The sequence below is a fragment of the Erpetoichthys calabaricus genome, chromosome 17 (assembly GCF_900747795.2).
Source record: "Erpetoichthys calabaricus chromosome 17, fErpCal1.3, whole genome shotgun sequence".
In the NCBI taxonomy this organism is placed as follows: domain Eukaryota; kingdom Metazoa; phylum Chordata; class Cladistia; order Polypteriformes; family Polypteridae; genus Erpetoichthys; species Erpetoichthys calabaricus.
The window spans coordinates 23,965,455-23,984,431 of record NC_041410.2 but is presented as its reverse complement, the minus strand read 5'-3'; the positions used below and the strand labels follow the sequence as shown (position 1 = coordinate 23,984,431).

At 38.0% G+C, this 18,977-nt stretch overlaps 1 protein-coding gene across 1 annotated transcript in view; it reads right to left on the bottom strand.

Moving 5' to 3' along the window:
* Positions 1-7,706: 7,706 nt before the first annotated feature.
* The window catches only part of kmt2bb (lysine (K)-specific methyltransferase 2Bb), a 105,342-nt gene continuing 94,071 nt past the window's right edge, over positions 7,707-18,977 (bottom strand). Inside the window, exons 32-37 of the mRNA XM_028823033.2 lie at positions 17,925-17,999; positions 16,899-17,076; positions 15,089-15,196; positions 12,137-12,220; positions 11,456-11,585; positions 7,707-10,486 (exon numbers count right to left, since the gene is read on the bottom strand). Of these exons, the coding sequence (XP_028678866.1) occupies positions 10,211-10,486; positions 11,456-11,585; positions 12,137-12,220; positions 15,089-15,196; positions 16,899-17,076; positions 17,925-17,999 (851 nt within the window). The 3' untranslated portion in view covers positions 7,707-10,210. The remainder of the gene's footprint in view (positions 10,487-11,455; positions 11,586-12,136; positions 12,221-15,088; positions 15,197-16,898; positions 17,077-17,924; positions 18,000-18,977) is intronic.

Below are 18,977 nucleotides of genomic sequence, written 5' to 3'. Positions count from 1 at the left end.
AGAGAGCCTGGGAACACAGCAGATGGTGGGCTGTTTTAAAAAATAGCTAAAGACTTTTCTATTTAGGAAAGCTTATTAACAAGAATGCTATAATTATTGTTGTTTTATATCTGTTTTTATCTTGTCTTGCATTTGTTTAATCTTTTTATGTTGCACTTTGAGATTTACTGCTAATGTAAAGTGCCCCTATGAATAAAATGCATTATTATTATTATTATTATTATTATTATTTCTGGTCCTAACACTGCCCGTGTGGGGGTTTTTCACGCTATCCCAGTGTCGGTGGGTACACCAGTTTCAATGAATATCCTGATGATGTGAATCTTAGATTCACAAGCCACCCTATTTTTCGAGTACTGCATTGCCATTAGTGATGGCAAAGAAATAATGGAATGCACTGCCACATTTGATATTTAATTTTGCTGCTGGTAGGTTATGACAAATGTGTCCTGAGATTTTTCAGGTCAGTAAGACAGAACTTAAGAGGTAAGCTTGTTCTACTCGCTAATCATGGTGCACAAGGAAGAATTTCACCTGGCTGTCTACCACTATGGGAAAGAGGGAAGTGCAGATTAGTTGCAAACATACTGTAACAAAAGGCGCTATATCAATGCCTGACCTGACACAGATAGACATGGGAGGCACACTTATAAAACAAATAAATGTTTTATTTTTCTTTGCCTGTGGGCAACACCTTCTCCGTTTCCAACAGACACAACACACTCCCAAATAAAGCACGAACCCACACAATTCTTCTCTCTTCTTTATCTCCTCCACTCCTCTCCTCCCGACTCTGGCTCCTGGAATAGTGTCTGCTGATCTCTTATATAGGTCACCCGGAAGTGCTCCAGGTGCTCGTTGACCCACTTCCGGCAGAAGAACCGCCCACACAGGCTCATCTCAACAGGGCTGTAACTAACTCCAATTTCCATGAAGCCCTGCGGGAGTCCGAGGTATTGCTGCCATCCAGGGAGTTTGCCATCTAGCATTCCGGGGGAGGTGATGCTCTGTCCACACTTGCTCCCCCGGTCCTTCCAAGGCAGAGTAGATGTGGGTAAAAATTATTTTAATGCAGTTTTTATTTGTTTTGATCTTATGTTAGGCCGCTATTATAAAAAACTGAAATAAATTGTAAAACGTAAAATCAAAAATAAAAGCCTATAAATGTCATTAGGTTAATTTGAGTCGTTTGATTATTTAGATAACCTAAGAAAATTAAAAAAAAACATACTTTTTTGAGGAATGGGTGGGGGTAATGAAGAGAGGGGGTACTCATAAATGAAAAGCCTAATCAAGGGGTACGGGAGACAAAAAAAAGGTTGGGAACATCTGGTCTAGAGGATGGAGTGAGAGGGCAGATGGTGAAGGGGGAGATGGTCCATCGAGAACGCAGGGATTCGGAGGCAGAAGAGGGTACGTGGGTGACAGGACGCAAAGCACAGAGCATACACCAACTTCGAGGGAGAAAGACAATTTCACTAGAGAGGCACCACGTCCAGTGAGTGAAGGAAGACTCACGAGAGGACCAAGTGAAGCAAGACTTCTGTTGGTAAACAAGCACCCCGCAAACAGAATGTTTCAGTGGGACAGTTGGAAGATTAATTGTTCTGGTAACACGGCACCCAACTTGGACTTCACACCACCAAAGGTTGTATTCTCCATTGTTAAGTTTTAACGGACTTTTAAGAGTGTGGACTGTGTGCTCTATTTATAAAATTATTATCCACTTTAATCTTCTCGATGTATTTTGTATTGTCTTGTGTAATATGTTACTGTTGTTTCTTTTGAAATTGCTGCGATGTCTTTACTCACCACCCACTTTAAAGAAACCCATGTGCTACCTTTAAATTTCAAGAGTTCCCAGACTCTTAATAAAACTGGGTGCTGTAGTCAGATATTTTAACTGTGTTAGGTTAGATTACTTATAGTGTGACCAGACACCTGTCAGAGAAGTACGGTACTTACTTGAAAGCAGAGAACCAACACGCATGTAAGCATGAATGTGCGCACAAGTAAAAGGGAGTAAAGATACAGCGAGCACTCACCGGCATGGAGCCCATTGCAAGGTAGGCATCTCTATGTCTTCAGCAATTGGCCGATGCTGGCAGACCTATGCTAGGATTGGTCAGGTAAAACCTGACAGGAGAGCAGCAGGCGCAGAGGTAGCCTTTTGACCAAGTGGAGCAATTTGTAGCAATGAAGAGATTGAGTTGTGTAAATATTAATATTCACCTCGAATGAGTGGAGTTTGTGGACGTGCCTGGGATTTGGTGATGTGCTTGTTTTACACCTGTCTTCACTCATGAGTTTGAATTTTTGTTTTCTTCTCTTATCAGTTATTGTGTGGATTAACCTTCCTGAACTGTGATCATTTTCTCCACTCTTTTCACTACACATTTTTTGAGCCACTATAAATATTATATACTAGCCAACCCACGGCGTAGCATACACCGTATGTATTGATGGGTGAACACTTCCTGAAAGATACAGTTGTCCAAATGGGGTGGGTTTGAGGATACGACTGTAGGTGAATGAAAAGATGGAACTCTGGAGAGGGCAACATACAATTGTCTGTTACTGACAATTGGAGGACCGCCGTTGCACGCTCATTCAGCGAGTCACATACGCGACAAACAAACTGTTTTACACGCTGCATACAGCGATTCACATCCGCGACAAACATGATTTTTCTTAGATGGTCCTGTCGAGTCCACCCTCGCACTCGAAGCATACACACTGCCTGGTCATGTGCCCGCTCGCAAGAGCAACTCACAGAGACCCGCCCAGCAAATGTAAGACCATGGGATACCCCTCGCAAACTGTTTTACATGCTGCATACAGCGATTCACATCCGCGACAAACAAACTGTTTTTTTCACGCCGCATACAGCGATTCACATCTGCAACAAACATGCTTCTTCTTAGATGGTCCTGCTGCGTCCACCCTCGTTCTTGAAGCATACATACTGCCTGGTCATGTGCCCGTTTGCAAGAGCAACTCACAGAGACCCGCCCACCAACTCTAAGACCATGGCATGTAAAACAGTTTGTGATGGTGGAAGTGGTCGTGCGTCGTAACCGAAAAGAATAATGAAAAGTCAACGTGGCCCAGAGGTGCATGTGGAGTGTAGCAGAGATGAACGCGAATGACGCCCTGTTTTGTGAGTTGCTGCGTCCGAGTTGGTGGGTGTGGCTCTGCGAGTTGTCGTCGTATCCAATGACACCGTGTTTTGTGAGTTGCTGCGTCCGAGTTGGTGGGCGTGGCTCTGCGAGTTGTCGTCGTATCCAATGGTCTTAGAGTTGGTGGGCGTGGCTCCATCCTGCATGCTCCATGGGTGTCTTGCTTGCTGGCGGCTTAGTGAATTATATATATAGATATACGAGGGGGTACCCAAAAATAACCGGAATTGAAAAAAAATTGTTTTAATAATTTTTACTTACTGAAACTTTAGTCTCCATCAAAGTGCTCTCCATGTGAATTAATGCACTTGTCACAACGGTTTTCCCACTGGTGGAAACACTTTTGGAACTGCTGAAGAGGAATGATGTCTAATGTCTGTAGCGATTTTTCTTTGACTCTCTCCATGGTACAAGAACGCTTTCGTTTGAGTTCTTTTTTCATGTATGGGGACAAGAAAAAGTTGCACAGAGCAAGAACAAGTGATATTTCCCTCTGTTTGAAACACGAAAACCACTCGTAGACCACCTGTGTTTTACTTGAAGCTTCCTCTTTAAAAGCAGTTTCAAGCATCACTACAGTTTCAGCTGGTCACCAAGAACAAGAGTCTGCGTTAAAGTGAAAGTGTTTCTTTTTTCTTTTCCTTTCCTGATTTTTGAGTGGCATACGAGTAAAGGATGGTGTTTTTGTAACTATTTGCTTTTTGCTGGTTTTTATCACTTTTGTTGTGTGTGTTGTTAGGACTGGGTTTTATTTAACGATGCCACATCACTTTTGTTTTTGCACCATTTTTCTTTGTAGAACCTGTTAATAAAGGGCACTTTCTTCACTTTTGTAACTTTGTCTCTCTGATCTCACCGATACGCTTGGTACATGAACTACTGGAGCCCAAATTGTACCTTGGTACCAATTCCCACTACACAAGGTTTCATAGGACATCAGGAAAAAAAAATTGGCTAATAAGACCATCAAAACTGCAAGACTGTCCACTGAATTTCTGATGTGACAGTAATACTTCCTATCATATGCCAGCCCAATAGACGCTATCGAGTGTTACCACCATTATCATACTGCATGTGAAACAAAGGCTGATAAAGATGAAATTTGGGCTGACTCAGAAAATCAGCTGTTTACTGAAAAAAAAAAGAAAACCCCACAGCTTATGCCTGGTTAAAGACCGCCCAGTGTAGGTGGACAATCACCTCATGTGTTTTTGGTCATTTTAGTATGGACGAAAAAAATTTTGTAAATGATGTGAAAATGCCCTTGTGGACAGAGGTTGGTTTTGCTTAAACATGCAGTTTTTACCTGAAAACAGTAAAGTGGAGGAAGCCTCAGTGCGTCACCACGTTTGACTTTTTCATCTCTTGTTTATTTAGTCTGATTTCTTTTGATTACCAGATATTGTGTTATTATCTAATCTTTTCTTTTTCATCTGCATTTTGCTGAATATGTGTTGATGCTAAAACAATAAAATGGCACAAATGACATTGCTGACTTGTGAAGCGAAAATTGAGCTACAGTAGCTCCACCACTGGTCCATATACTACTGTGTTTCCCCGAAAATAAGACCGGCCTTATATTAATTTTTGCTCTAAAAGATGCACTTGGGCTTATTTTCAGGGGGTATTTTATATTTATTCATGTACAACAAGATACATTTATCCAAATACAGTCATGTCATCTTCTTCTGGAATATCGTCATAACTCTCCACATTCAAACCCTGAATTTTTTGCTACTCCAGCCGCTTTTAGGATCCTCCAGGATTGATGTGCGTGCTTCGATGTTTGATGACTGGATCAATGTGGTGAAGCAAAATGCCGACATGCAAATGTATTCATGTTGCTTTTATATTCCAAGCATTGCATATTCCCCAAAGTAATGACGCAATACATTTTAAAAGTCTCACATACCATCTTCTGTGCCATCTTTTTTCTTTTGTACAGCGGCATATTTTAGCCACAGAGAAAAATAAATAAGGACATAATGAAAACGTCTATTTTGTGATTAAAGTGGAAATTTCGGCTTTGACCTCGAAATGTCCACTTTAACCTCGTTGTTTATCATTAAAGCAAACCGTCGTATACGTCATCTTAAAACCGACCTAGTTGTTATATCACTACGAGCTTCTGGGGCTTCTTCCTGACCTGACAGCAGCAGCAAGCAGCAATACATCACCACACAGAACACGTTATATTTATAATATTCCAACTCTCTGCACATTTAGAATTCTTAGATTTATACAATACTTGATATCACTTTCATGGTAAAATGCATTAAAGTATGTATGTTACATTTTACAGATAAATCGTTAACTTTGTTTAAATAATGAATACTGTTAATAGTTACACATATGGGGCGGCTTGGTGGCAGAGTGGTAGCGCTGCTGTCTCGCAGGGAGTTACGTCCCTTGTGATCTCTGCCTGGAGTTTGCATGTTTTTCCTGGTGGGTTTCCACAGTGGGCTCAGTTTTCCATCCAAAGACATGAAGGTTTAGGGATTTGGTGAAGCTACAATGATGCCAGTGTCCTCGGAATTTAATAGATGTCTCGGGTACACGCGTTGCGTGAAGTATAACCCTGGCCTTAGGGCTCCTTACTTTTCAGCTGACAATCTTGACTAGGGCTTAATTTCGGGGAAACACGGTAGTAGTGGCAGTAATCCCACCTTGAAGAGTGCTTGTGTCTTTTTTCTAACAATGTACAGCAGGATAAGAGAAAATAGCATAGCGACTAGCTGATTTAGATTTTTTTGATTTGATCTACAACCCCAAATCAGAAAAAGTTGGGACAGTGTGGAAAATGTGAATAAAAAAAGAAAAAAGCAAGTTATAAATTCTCCTCAAATTTTATTTCATTGCAGACAGTATGAACACAAAATAATTCATGTTTTTTTTTGTCAACATCATTTGATTTGTACATAAATATCCGTTCTTGCCATTCAGGCTTGCAACACATTTCAAAAAAAGTTGGGACAGTACAGCATTTACCACTTTGTACAGTTCCCCTGTCTTTTAACAACACTTAAAAGACGTTTAGGCATTGAAGAAATCAAGTGACTAAGTGTTGCAGGTGTTAGTTTGTCCCATTCTTCCTGCAAACAACATTTTAGGTGCGCAAGAATACGGGGTCTTCGTTGACTCATTTTTCGTTTCAAAATGCGCCAAACATTCTCTATAGGAGACAAATCAGGGCTGCAGGCAGGCCAGTCAAGCATCCGCACCCTCGCCTTTGTTATGCACGCAGTATGTGGTTTGGCATTGTCTTGCTGAAATAAGCATGGGCGTCCCTGGAAAAGACGTCGTCTTGAAGGCAGCATTTGTTCCTCCAAAACTGAGATATACTTCTCAGCATTGATGGTGCCATCGCAGAAGTGCAAGTTACCTTTGCCGAAGGCACTGACACAACCCCATACCATGACAGACCCTGGCTTTTGGACTTGTATCTGGTAACAGTCTGGATGGTCCTTTTCCTCTTTGGTCCGCAGCACACGGCGTCCATTTCTTCCAAAAAAGATGTGAAAAACCGATTCGTCTGACCACAATACACGTTTCCACTGCACAATGGACCATCCCAGATGCCTCCGAACCCAGAGAAGTCGACGGCGCTTCTGGACACTATTTATTTAGGGCTTCCTTTTGGCACAGTACAGTTTTAGCTGGCATTTCCTAATGTAACTACGTACTGTAGTGCTTGAGAGTGACTTCCTGAAGTAGTCCTGAGCCCATGCAGTTATATCATTTATTGATGAATGACGGTTTTTAATGCAGTGCCGTCTGAGGGCTCGGAGATCACGACCATTCAGTTTAGGCTTGCGCCCTTGGCCTTTGCGCACAGTAATTTCTCCAGATTCCTCTAATTCTTTTCACTATGTTATGCACTGTAGAGGGAGAAATGCCCAAATCTCTTCCTATCTGTCTTTGAGAAACGTTTTTCTTCATTTCAAAGATTTTTGCCCGCACTTGGTGGAAAACTGGCGATCCTCTGCCCATCTTTGCTCCTAAAGGAGTAGGCCTTTCCTCGATGCTGCTTTTGTACCGAATCATGATTGCAATCACCTGTTAACATCACCAGTTTCAAATCACATCATTATTTAGTTATTATACCTCATTACTACCCCTTAATTGCCCCCATCCCAACTTTTTTTGAAATGTGTTGCAAGCCTGAATGGCAAGAATGGATATTTATTTACAAATCAAATGATGCTGACAAAAAAAAACATGAATTATTTTGTGTTCATAATGTCTGCAATGAAATAAAATTTGAGGAGAATTTATAACTTGCTTTTTTCTTTTTTTATTCACATTTTCCACACTGTCCCAACTTTTTGTGATTTGGGGTTGTACTTTATTAATCCCAGAGGGGAAATATCTTTTTGCATGGCCTCTGGAGGTCAGAGTGCAGGATCAGCCATTACACATACAGACCGGGTGCAGTCAGCATACAACAAAACTTCTGGCAGCAGCCCTTAATGCTCTACAGATTTCTAGAAAGCACCAAGCAGGAGATAAACTCAAACAAAAGAGAAGTTTTTGTTCAAACATCTTAACATTTTTATTAAGCAAATAACATCATAAATAAAAAAGTGCATAGAAAAATTAAACAGGTTTAGAAATTATTTTACAACTATTTACATTCTTGAGATTTTTTCGTTTACATCAAGCCAGTTCACAAAGTTTAAAAGAACTCCCCAAACGTACAAACTCGGTATAAGAGAAGTACGCAAGAAACGAGTGATTTGTTTCCTTCATTGCACAGATGGACAGTCTTACCTGACCAGAGCCTTGGTTATTGTTTAAGCTACTGAGGTAGGACCCTCACCCCTCTCCTCTCCGCATCATAACGAAGGGGGTAGGGACTTCAAGAAAACATCAACTCTTAGAATTGTAGTCTTTAGTACAAAAAACTCTGGTCAGACTGCTCAGAACTGTATGGTAGACTTCTGAAAAAGTGACATTAAGAAAACTTTTGAACAGAAATGTGTTTTCAGCATGAAAACCAAGATACAAGAATGAGAATACCGACAGAACTGCCACAGTATATTTTTAACAGATATTGAAAAGATTTTTTAACAGAACGTGTAGGTTAACAATTGTATCGAACCAGTCTGAATTTCTGCACAACTACAAATCTGGTAAAAGGAAAAAAAAAGTTCTATAGTATTATGAAGAATAACAGCAAAACATGATTTCTCCCAAAACCAGTTAAGCAGATATAATGTATTAGGAATAGCAAGTACTGTATACATTTTTATCATTTGTATTTTCTTTCCTGTACAGCCCTCAATTCCTGACAACTATTAAACTAGGAACTGCTAAATTAGGAATTGTTTCTACACCTGACAAAGGATAAAATAAATAAATAATTAAAAAAAAAAAAAACACTAACAGTTTTGCTTTAAGAGAGTGAAGAGGGATGTAACAAAACAAAAACAGGCATTTGGCTCCATCAAAAAACAAATCCTTAAAATATGGCATTTTCATGTAAGGAACTTTGAGTTTAATTCACAAACATTCTTACAGAACTATGAACAAACGAATCCTGAAGAATTTTAATTGTATCGATTTACAGCATAATCAGCGCTTAAAACTTGTAATCCTTTGCAAAACAAATGTAAAATCTTATCACCAGGTTACAAACATGTTTATGCACATTAAAACTCTGAAAAAAACAATATTATGTACAGATGTGTACCTGGCCTGCAAAATGGCTTAGTGTATAAAACCTTCTGGTTTTCTTTTATGAAGAGCGTCGGTTTTAAACCAAAAACAAAAATTCCATTACGTTTTTGAGAAGTTGTAAGGGAGAAGACAGTTAACCTGAACTTTACTTATCAAGCTAAGTGGGGTAACAAAACGGGTAACAAGATGTACTAAGTAGAGAACATTTTACCCACTTACTGAACTATATAAATAAAATGTCAAGCATGTACAGTAAGTTTGAAAGTGAAATTCAAAGTGGGCTCCAAATTACTACTGAGAAGATTATTACTGAACGTCTGCTCAGCAAAGTACAATTAGAACAATGCAAGCCAAAAAGAAAGCCAAAAGGATTTGACACCTAACACATCAATGCCAGATTTGTGTGTTTTTTAGACTAATGCCCTAATGACTTCAGAGAAGGGAGGATATCTAATGTGACGTATAAAAAATAGCTTTTGGTCTGAAAAACCTCAATTAACATCATCTACAGGGCAGATGAATGCTAAGATACTGGATGACAGGCCTCATGTAGCAGAGAGTACCCAATGTGCTTAAATATGTATGTTATATGACGGTATACTGTATTGCCATAACAAAGTAATATAATAATCACCTATAGGCAGGATACCATTAATTAGCTGGACTCGGGATAAAGGGCCTTGTCAGTCAGCTGCCATAAAATAATTTGGTTGAGCTAAGAAAAATTCAAAGTAGATCATACTAACTTGAACTAACTGTAATACTGTGTAAAATATGTTCTTTGTTTCACACAGCAAGACTAACACAACTGTTTTGTCCAAGAAAATAAAAAACAAAACCATGTATGTAGTCTCTATATTAAAGTTACAAGCATAAAACCACTCTTATATGCTGCCTATTGGCAGTGTTTTTGTTTGTGTTAACTCTTCACATTTCATGTATTTAAAATACTATGCAGTATGGTAAAATTAAAATCAAATGTCCTGTAAGATCAAATACTAGAAGTCAAAATGATTGTGGGGAGAGTATCTTTGACAGATCATGTACATAAAAATGACATCGTGTCATTTATTTTTGGATATAATGCTGGGGCAAAACAAGTTGAGAGGTTTTTCAGCAGTATTACGTCTTGAAAAGTAGAAGTAATGGAATGAGGATGAATTGCACTCTGATTTTTAGAATGAAAGTCAATTGTAAAATAAAATGCACTTTGGTGGACAGTGGCAAGGAGAACAAACTATTTTAACCAATTTGTTGACTGTATTTAAATGTTTGTGGTACACACTCTGCCCCAACAAAAAACAGCACCAACAACAGAGTGCCCTCCCATACCCACTTAAACATCTGTCACTCTAGTTTAGGAAACGTCTACATCTCTTAGCTCCACAATTGCAATGCAGTTTGTTGTTTGCATCCTCAATGGGGAATTTGTAGTCATAAGTAAGCTCTTCTCCACGATAAATCTTGCGTAAAGCAAAGATAACAATGTGTTTCTGACCCTCCACATTGATGACTCGTGAATAACAGTTAGGCTCACATGAGTGGTTGATAAAACGAGCAGCATTCCCATGCATGGTAGCATCCACAACATCAAAATCATCAATGCGGAACATGTAGCAGCCGATCCCCTTTAATGCAGAAAAAAAAAAAAAAAAAAAGTATTTTGTTAGATTATAATAGTGTTAAAATAAATAATTTATATAAAAAGCCACAAACAGGAGAAGGAAATGTTTTGCGTAAGTAACAAACAACATTTCAAGACAGCTAGGACTCAAAATGAGGTTTGACTAGACTAAAATACTCACAAAAGCATAGGTGTTATACATCAGAAGACTAACCCCCAAGATTTACAACTTAACAGCATTTACACAGCAACTATATTATAGCTGAAGGTGCTCCTCACAAGAGTGTACTTCTATGTTTAGAAGATGATCTACAAAGAGGGGAAACTGAAAAATGTGATTTGACACTGTGGATGACTTTGCCTTGTTCTTCTCCAAAAAACAACAATGTTTCATATACTTGTGTTAAGCAACCTTCCGTTTATTTGAATCATTTTCTGAACTACGAGTCAATGACAAGGTTGCCAGGAGGCACAGCAAAGGCAGTATGTGTAGGAAACACCCCTAGAAGGAATACCATTCAATCACTGATCACCCACCAATCCATCTCCACAGGGCCAATTTAGAAACAGAAAAATTGTTCATGAACATGGAGAGAGCATACTGTGACAACAATGACACTGGACTGGGAATCATATCAGAATCACTGTGTAAGCTACTGCATCACCATATCAAATATGTATCAAGTAATTAACCAAAAACAATCTGGGGCAATTACATGAAAACCATTTAAACATAAAACAAAATACAAGGCTTTTGGAGGAAAAGCTGGACTGTTGAAGCTATCATGGATAACTAGTGTTTAATTAATTTATTTCCCGGTTGTAGTGAAAAACATTCACTTTCGCCCAATTAACAAGAAATGCACTTTGGTCAGAGAAAATGGACAATTACACTATTTCTCGAGTATAATGAAATTGAGCACTCCTGATGTAGTTCTTCAATTAAATATCTTCAACAGTAACGCAGTCTTACCTTGCTGTCATAGTACTTTTCCCTTTTGTCAGTAAGTACTGATCGGATGACAATTCCAGAATACTCAATCACCATCTCACCGGCATCAATATTTCTCTTGCAGAACAGACCTCTTCCATGAATAGCAGATCTGTTGTGAGCAAGGGGCAAGACAAAAAATGAAGGTGCTGTTTTAAAATAATATACAAAAAAAAAAAAGACCTCAAGCAATAATTTGTACCATAAACATAACAATGCATACTGTTCCTTGGCGGCAAACATCATACCACAACAGCAAATGAACATGCTCTTCACTCACATTTGTGGGTTTGCCCACAATCTCACAACAACTTTGGTGCCATTTTTCCTCTAATAATCCAACAAAACATCAACACTGAAGAATATAAAGCTGCTTGGTAGATAGAGGACATATATATCAATATGAAACATTTAGATGGCATGTATCAGATACTTCTGCTGTCATGTTAAGCTTAATTTTCAATGTTATTTAAAAACATTTACGACAAACTCCACTAAGAAAGAAAAAAAAAAATCACTCTAGTAAACTAAAGTGTAATTCTGGACAATATATAAAGTACCACACATTATGAGCAGTTTTGCTTGATAAATTGTGAAAGACGTGGCCAAATAAAGAACAATATAATACAGGTGTAGTTCAATAAATAAAATAATATCCCTTACCTGTATACTCCAACAGCCTCCTTAGAAGTTTTTTCAAGATGCCTGAATCGCATTGCCATTGGAAGCTCCAAACTTGTTGCTCGTCTGCAAAGACCAATAAAAGAAATTAGTTTGTTTTTATTTAAATAAAAATATACAAAACTGTCTTAGACTATCAATACATTTTTGAATTATACTCTACATTTTATGATAAGTAGGCAAGAACACATGTCTAAAATCAACGTACATTAAAAGAACAGTATTACATCGTAATTAGTAGACAAATGCTATTAGTCCTGTCAAACAATCTATTTGAGGAATTTAAATAATAATTTTTGAAAACTGTTAGTGTAAGGTTTTCTTGCTACTGGACACCATCTTTTCTGCTACTGGAACTGAGAGTTTTCCAATCCTCGTATTTTCAAATCTGTTTTAAGTTGATATGTCACCTTCATAAGCTATAGAAGTACTGAATAAACCATCAAAATGGATAGGAAGTGGAAAAAAAGAGATCTGCTGCTGCATTCTGAAGTTATGAAAAAAATTCAGGCTATGTCAGGCTTGCAGTGCTAAAAGCTCAGTAAAGTGCTAAAGTAAAGCTCACTTTATCACACCAAAATAGAAGACAGGATTGTATTCAGTAATTTGGTTATCTAGTGAACCTAGTAGTAGTAGTATTTTCACTGCATGTTAGAATAATAAATGTGATCATTCAAGAAAAAATATATTGGAAATATTACACAAATAAAACATACCATATTTAATTTGCCAAAGTTGCACTATAAAGTACAATTAAAGCTGTGCTGTTGTGGCTTCCCTAAAGACATGCGTAAAAGGTCAGGTTGGGCAGCAAGCACTGGTACAGTGTGTTGCTGCACCTGCCACATGATGAAATAGCTCAGGGTCCTGGTTATCAACCTACCAGGCATACATGTAGTTCAGTCCCACCCTCCAGAAATGACCATCTATCTGCCACAGCATGGTTTTCTGTGGGCATCCCCTTGGCCTGGTCCAGTTGCTCAGGTCCTCAACAATGAGGATCCTGCAAGTCGGATCACCTTCGGGGAATTGCACCACATGGCCATAGTGCAGTAACTGACGCTCCCTCACAATGCAGGTAATGTGCCTCATTTGGGACTCTGTGAGCAATATCTCGTTCGACATAAAGTCAAACCAGCAGTACCCAAGGATTCTCTGAAGAGACACAGTACCAAAGGAGTCCAGTCTCATGTCACTGGATAGGACCTTCATCCTTTGGCAGAGGTATTGGAAGTGCCACACACCCCTTTCCAGAGACCTCATGACCCCCCATTCTCTTCTTAACTGTCTACTGACTTCACAGGAAGAGTCACCAGAGACATGAATGTCGCTACCGAGGTAAGTAAACCTCTTGATAAGGTCAACACTCTCTCTGCAGACACACATACTATTGATGACTATGCCCAAAAGATCATGAAAGGTCTGGATCTTGGTTTTCATGCAGGACACTTGCAAGGCCAGACCCTCAGACTCGAACAAATTCATGAAAATATACCTTAGTGACAGCAAAAACCCATTAATTCGAAATAAGTTTGTAGATTCTGGAAATGCTCCTTATTTCTGCATCTTTACTAAGATACGTTTCCCCTAATTTGTGATAATTAACTCTGAAAATCCCTTTGAAAGCAAGTACATACATTGCTATTAACTTAAATGGGAAAAGCTTAAAGCACTCATTGAATGCAAAAAACAAAAAACAAAACAAAAAAATCATTTCCATTCAAATATGATGGCGTGATGAGCAGTGCCTGATTTTTATCAGACATAGTGCTTGGAATTCTGCCCAAAAGCTACAACATTTTTGCCTCATCATCCCAGAGCATGTTTTACCTCTGACTCCGTTAAACTGTCAATGCCTATTACTCAAGAGTAGTTTTCACCTAGCTACTATACTATTAAACCCTGATTGATGGAGTGTTTATGAGATGGCTATCCTTCCAACAGGTTCACCAGTCTCAGCAGTGGACTTCTGAAGGTCTGTTTGAGAGACCAATGGGTTCTCAGTCACCTTCTTGACTAAGCCCATTCTTGCCATGTTACTCAGTTTGGTCAGATGGCCAATTCTAGAAAGAGTCCTAGTCATTCCAAGCTTTTTCCATTTGACAATTCTTGGGGTTACTAAGCTCCAGGGAACACTCAAAGCTTTACAAATGGTTGTATACCTTTTCAATGATCTATACCTCACCATAATTTAAGTCTACTGAGAGTTCCTTGGTCTTCAAGTTTTGGGTTTTGTCGTGATGTACAGTGCAAATTGTGGCATCTTCTACAGTATACACAGGTGTGCGTCTTACTAAACAATGTGCAGTCTATTCAATTTGTTAAGCTCAAGACATATTTCAAATATAATTAAAACAAACAGGATGTACCTGATTACAATTTAGAATGCCACAGCAAACGGTTTGAATACTGATATACAGTAAATGAAAGACTGCAGTTTTTGATTTTTAATAAAATGTGCAAACCTTTCTGAAAACATGTTTTTATTAGGAGTTACTGAGTGTAGATTATTCTCATGTTACCAAAATTAAACCTACAACATAATGAAGTGAGCAAAAAGTGAAGGGAACTGAATATTATATAAATTGCACTTTATTACATCTGAAAAAGGTTTCCCATGGTACACAGAAGTTTTAACCTTCATAATAGCTGCTAAAGCAAATAAACGTGCCATACAATATGAACCATTATGAGGTCATGCAAACAAGGAGAAAGACATTCAGAAACCTTAGCTTTAAAATGGTCCATAATGTGCTAGGGTGGAACAGTGTGCTCTAATACAGTGTTGGAGCTGTACTAATGCTACTATCTCCACTTATCTAGCACAACAGAAATATAGAGTATATACTGTATTTAATCTTAGGAACATGTTAGCTAACCACTCCTTTACCCAACAGAGGCAGCATTCTAAATGAAAATATTCAAATGAACTACCTGGTTGATTTGAGAGGCACTTCATCCTCCTCTTCATCATAAGGCAAGTTTTCAGGAAGTTGACGGTGTTGAGAAGCCAGAAAATTGAACATGTCAAATGTCGATTTCCTTCAAGAAATGCAAAACCAGAAATCATCAGGAAACTTGCATCAAAACAATTCTTATTAAAAAAGGCATAATTTAACAGAACTTGTACAATTAAAGTAAATTAAAAGGCTGTGGGACACTAGTGTAAACCTGAAACCAGACGTCTTAAAACTTATCAAGTATGTCAACTTTGAAGCTCAAAGAGTGAAGGCAAACATGCATTCCATATCTCTAATCTATGTTTATGACAACAAAATAGGAAGCAACACATTTCATTAACAGATTCTAAGGCTCTTCACTGTACTTGGGTAGAGTCCCAGGGTCTTAAAAGGAGTTTTGTAACTCTTTCTAGATAAACAGATAACAATTTTCTTTATGATCTCATTACATATTTCCTTACCATAACGGCTGATCATGGAACAAAATTAAGTCATTCTCAACATCACGGTGGTTTTAGGCACATACTCAGAAATGACTTGGGATTTACTTCAAGCATTCCAATAGTATTTTATTTAACTGGCCATTTAAAAAAAAAAAAAAGTAGCTATTCAAACACTTAGAAACCTAAATTGAAATAACACACAGGATTCTGTTAATGTACATAATCAATATATGGGAACTCTCTCTAGTCATTTTGTATAATTATTTAAAGTAATTGTTCTGATTTGTCATTAATACATCTTTTACAATTTCTTTCTTTTTGCTCTCCACATCCATGGTGGTATGACTGTGGTTTTCAAGTGATTAAGAATCTGGATCCAGAGTCAATGCTGTTATTTTTTTTACATCCACATACACACTCTCTTTTTCTCTGTCACAGTTGTTATTGTACATTGCATGTCTAAAGAGCCTGTCGATAATGCCAAAACCTAGTAAGTTTAGATTTGTTACACCCATACTTGTCATCTGCTCACTGCACCAAACTCTTCCTCACCCCCCTGAGCATGACAAGTGCACATGGGAACTTCCTACGGCTTCATTTAGGCTGATCCTGGCTGACCAGCATGGGTCACCTCTCCATCATGATTTATTCAGCAAAAGCTAGCCCTTATGTAGGTCCAGTTCTGGAAGTAGCCATTTTTCAAGCACCTACACCATACTAAACTTACATGGACACAAGTGATAGAGCTTATTCTCTGATATAAGTCCAGTTTAGAGTCAATAATCAACTTAATCTGTACAGCATTTTAAACTGGAGTAGCCAGAAAAGTATAAACAAAAACACACACAAGGCACACAAAAATGTCACACAGTAAACAAAACTGACATATTAACCCAGACCTCTAGGATGTTAGGTAACAATGCTAACATCTGTAAAATCCAGGAAAGAATGTAAATACGATCAAATAATGTTTTAAAATCCATCATTAAGCACCAGATTTATTTGACAGTTTTCCACTGTAGAGATGTAATATTTTCATCTCTATTCCAGATATACTGAAAAAGATTTGCATGCTCATTTATTACAAAAGTCATGGAAGTCAAAGCTACCAAGAGTTAAAAGGGAATTGATCTGGCACTCTAGATTACAAAATATGTAGAATAAATGGTTTAATACATCTATGCAGTACAACACAAAAGAGCACTTTACAGAAGGAGCTGAAGTGCCTGTATGTAACGTGACATGTGCCAACTCTGTGATTAATTACCGAGACATGTTTTGTAAAATAAGTTAAATGTTTTGTTTGCAGAAATGGAACGCAAAAAAAAAAATTTCCCATACCTAACATAAACCTCTGCACGGGCACAACCACTGGGGTTTATAAATAACTCCTCTTCATGCTGTTCTTGCTTATGAAAATGGAACTTGTGACGGGAACAGAGATTTGCACCAAACAGCTGTTCCACCAAAAACACCACAGCATCATGGAGCATGCCCAGCATGCGCATTCCCGTCATACCTGTGGTATAGGACAGATACAAGAAACTCAATTATAATCGAGGCAGGGTTCATTGTATAAAAATTAAACATTCTTTACACAGACTCTGATAAAACCTATTAAAATCATCATTGTTTACTTAGCAGATATTATTACTCATGAAAGCTAAAATCCCGAATAAAAATATATTTAAGTGTCTGGCTCAACAACTGAAAGGCAGATGAAGCTCACAATAACTGGAGGGCAAAGGAACAATGTACAAACAAATGTATAGTAAAATGACAGCAGATTAAGTAAAAAGGGCTGTTAGAAATCCAGTTGATTCAAGGGTCAGAAATCTTAAGCAGTCTCAAAGTTATGTATAATGAATTTGGTTTTGAAGAGGTGCAATAATAATCTGTGAGCAAATAGGTGAAGTTTTTTGTAGATGGGTAAGAAGGGCTAATAATTAGCAGTCCAAGGCACATACCAACTTGCAGCAGTGAGAATTCAGCGGAGAGAGGGAGTGTGTGGGTTTGGAGGGGGCCAGAATAAAGAAAATGGAGAGGATAATTGTAGGATGTTGCAGGGGTCAAATAGTATGTGCAGATAGATGTAATTGAATGCTACAGTGACAGTGGAAGAGACAGACTTTGTGAATGTTGAAAAGAATGTAGCAAGAGGACTAGGAAAATAAAAATACTGCATCATCAAGTGAGAGTTATTCAGGGTCACCAAGAAATTCCCAACTTTTCCAAGTCTCATTTATAACACATTAGCACATATATACTGCTCATTAAAAAAACTACTTCTCTTTCTGTATATTTCATACAAACCAATTTGTTAAAGGTATTGTAGGCCACTGGAATTCATAACTAATAACCATTTACCTGAAAAAGATAGCTGCTTGAGTCTAGCATTAGCTCTGGCTTCCTGCACTCTGTCAGTCACAGCCTTCCAGGCAACTAAAAAAAAATAAACAGGTAATTAATAAAAGATATATAGGTGACTTATAGTCTTAACAAAGAAATATATAAAAATACAGAGCTTTAAAAACAGAGTATGCTTGTATTAACAAAACCTCAACCTGGACACAATCTCATAAATCTGGATAATTGTGTTTTTTTGTTTCATTAAAAAACTTGGTACACAAGAGGAAGACAAAGGTTGTGTAAAATGGGCAGGGGTTCTGATGCCCTAATAAGTGCTCTAAAACCTCTGAAAGTAAGAGAATCAAAATTTGTTGAGGTTCCATGAAAATGAATTTTAAAGATATGTAAGGGCTTCAAAAAATGAATCATTGTCCATTACAGGATTTGTGAGAAAGTACTACAGAAACCATCTGACAGCTGTTCACAGGATGATGACTCTAGAATTGTAGCAGAACATCTGACAAGCACTGGTGTGTGACAGGGAGGCGCTGTACTATACTGATTAACTATACACAATTACCATAATCTTCAAGATGAGACAAAATTAGTGTAGTATTGTGCCCACAGTGTCTATATGCATGTCTGTCAAAAAATTTCTCAGACAACTGGTTTTCTTTTTCAGAGCTACAGGTCATAGTTTCTTACAGAGTACAGAAACCCTTTAGCTGTTGAGGACACTTTGACAGATTTTGATGACAGGCATCCATGTGTTGAATTCACAAGTTCACTGCTTTCTCCTCCATAAAAAAAACCAAAAAAAAAACAGGTACAATAGGAAGACCACCAAATGTAAAAAAATAATTGCATTCTTGAGGATATCGAGTTCAAAAACATTTTCGTCATTCTTCTGTGCTGGAACTTTTGGGGTAGAGTGGTCAACCAAGCTCGTCACTCTCTTGCTTCAATGCTGCACGGCCTTTAATTGTGTGACTCCCTCATTCTAAGGGACAAATTCTTTGCCTGTCTTAACAGCTGTATTTTTTAAACTTGAGGACTTTCATTTTATCAGAT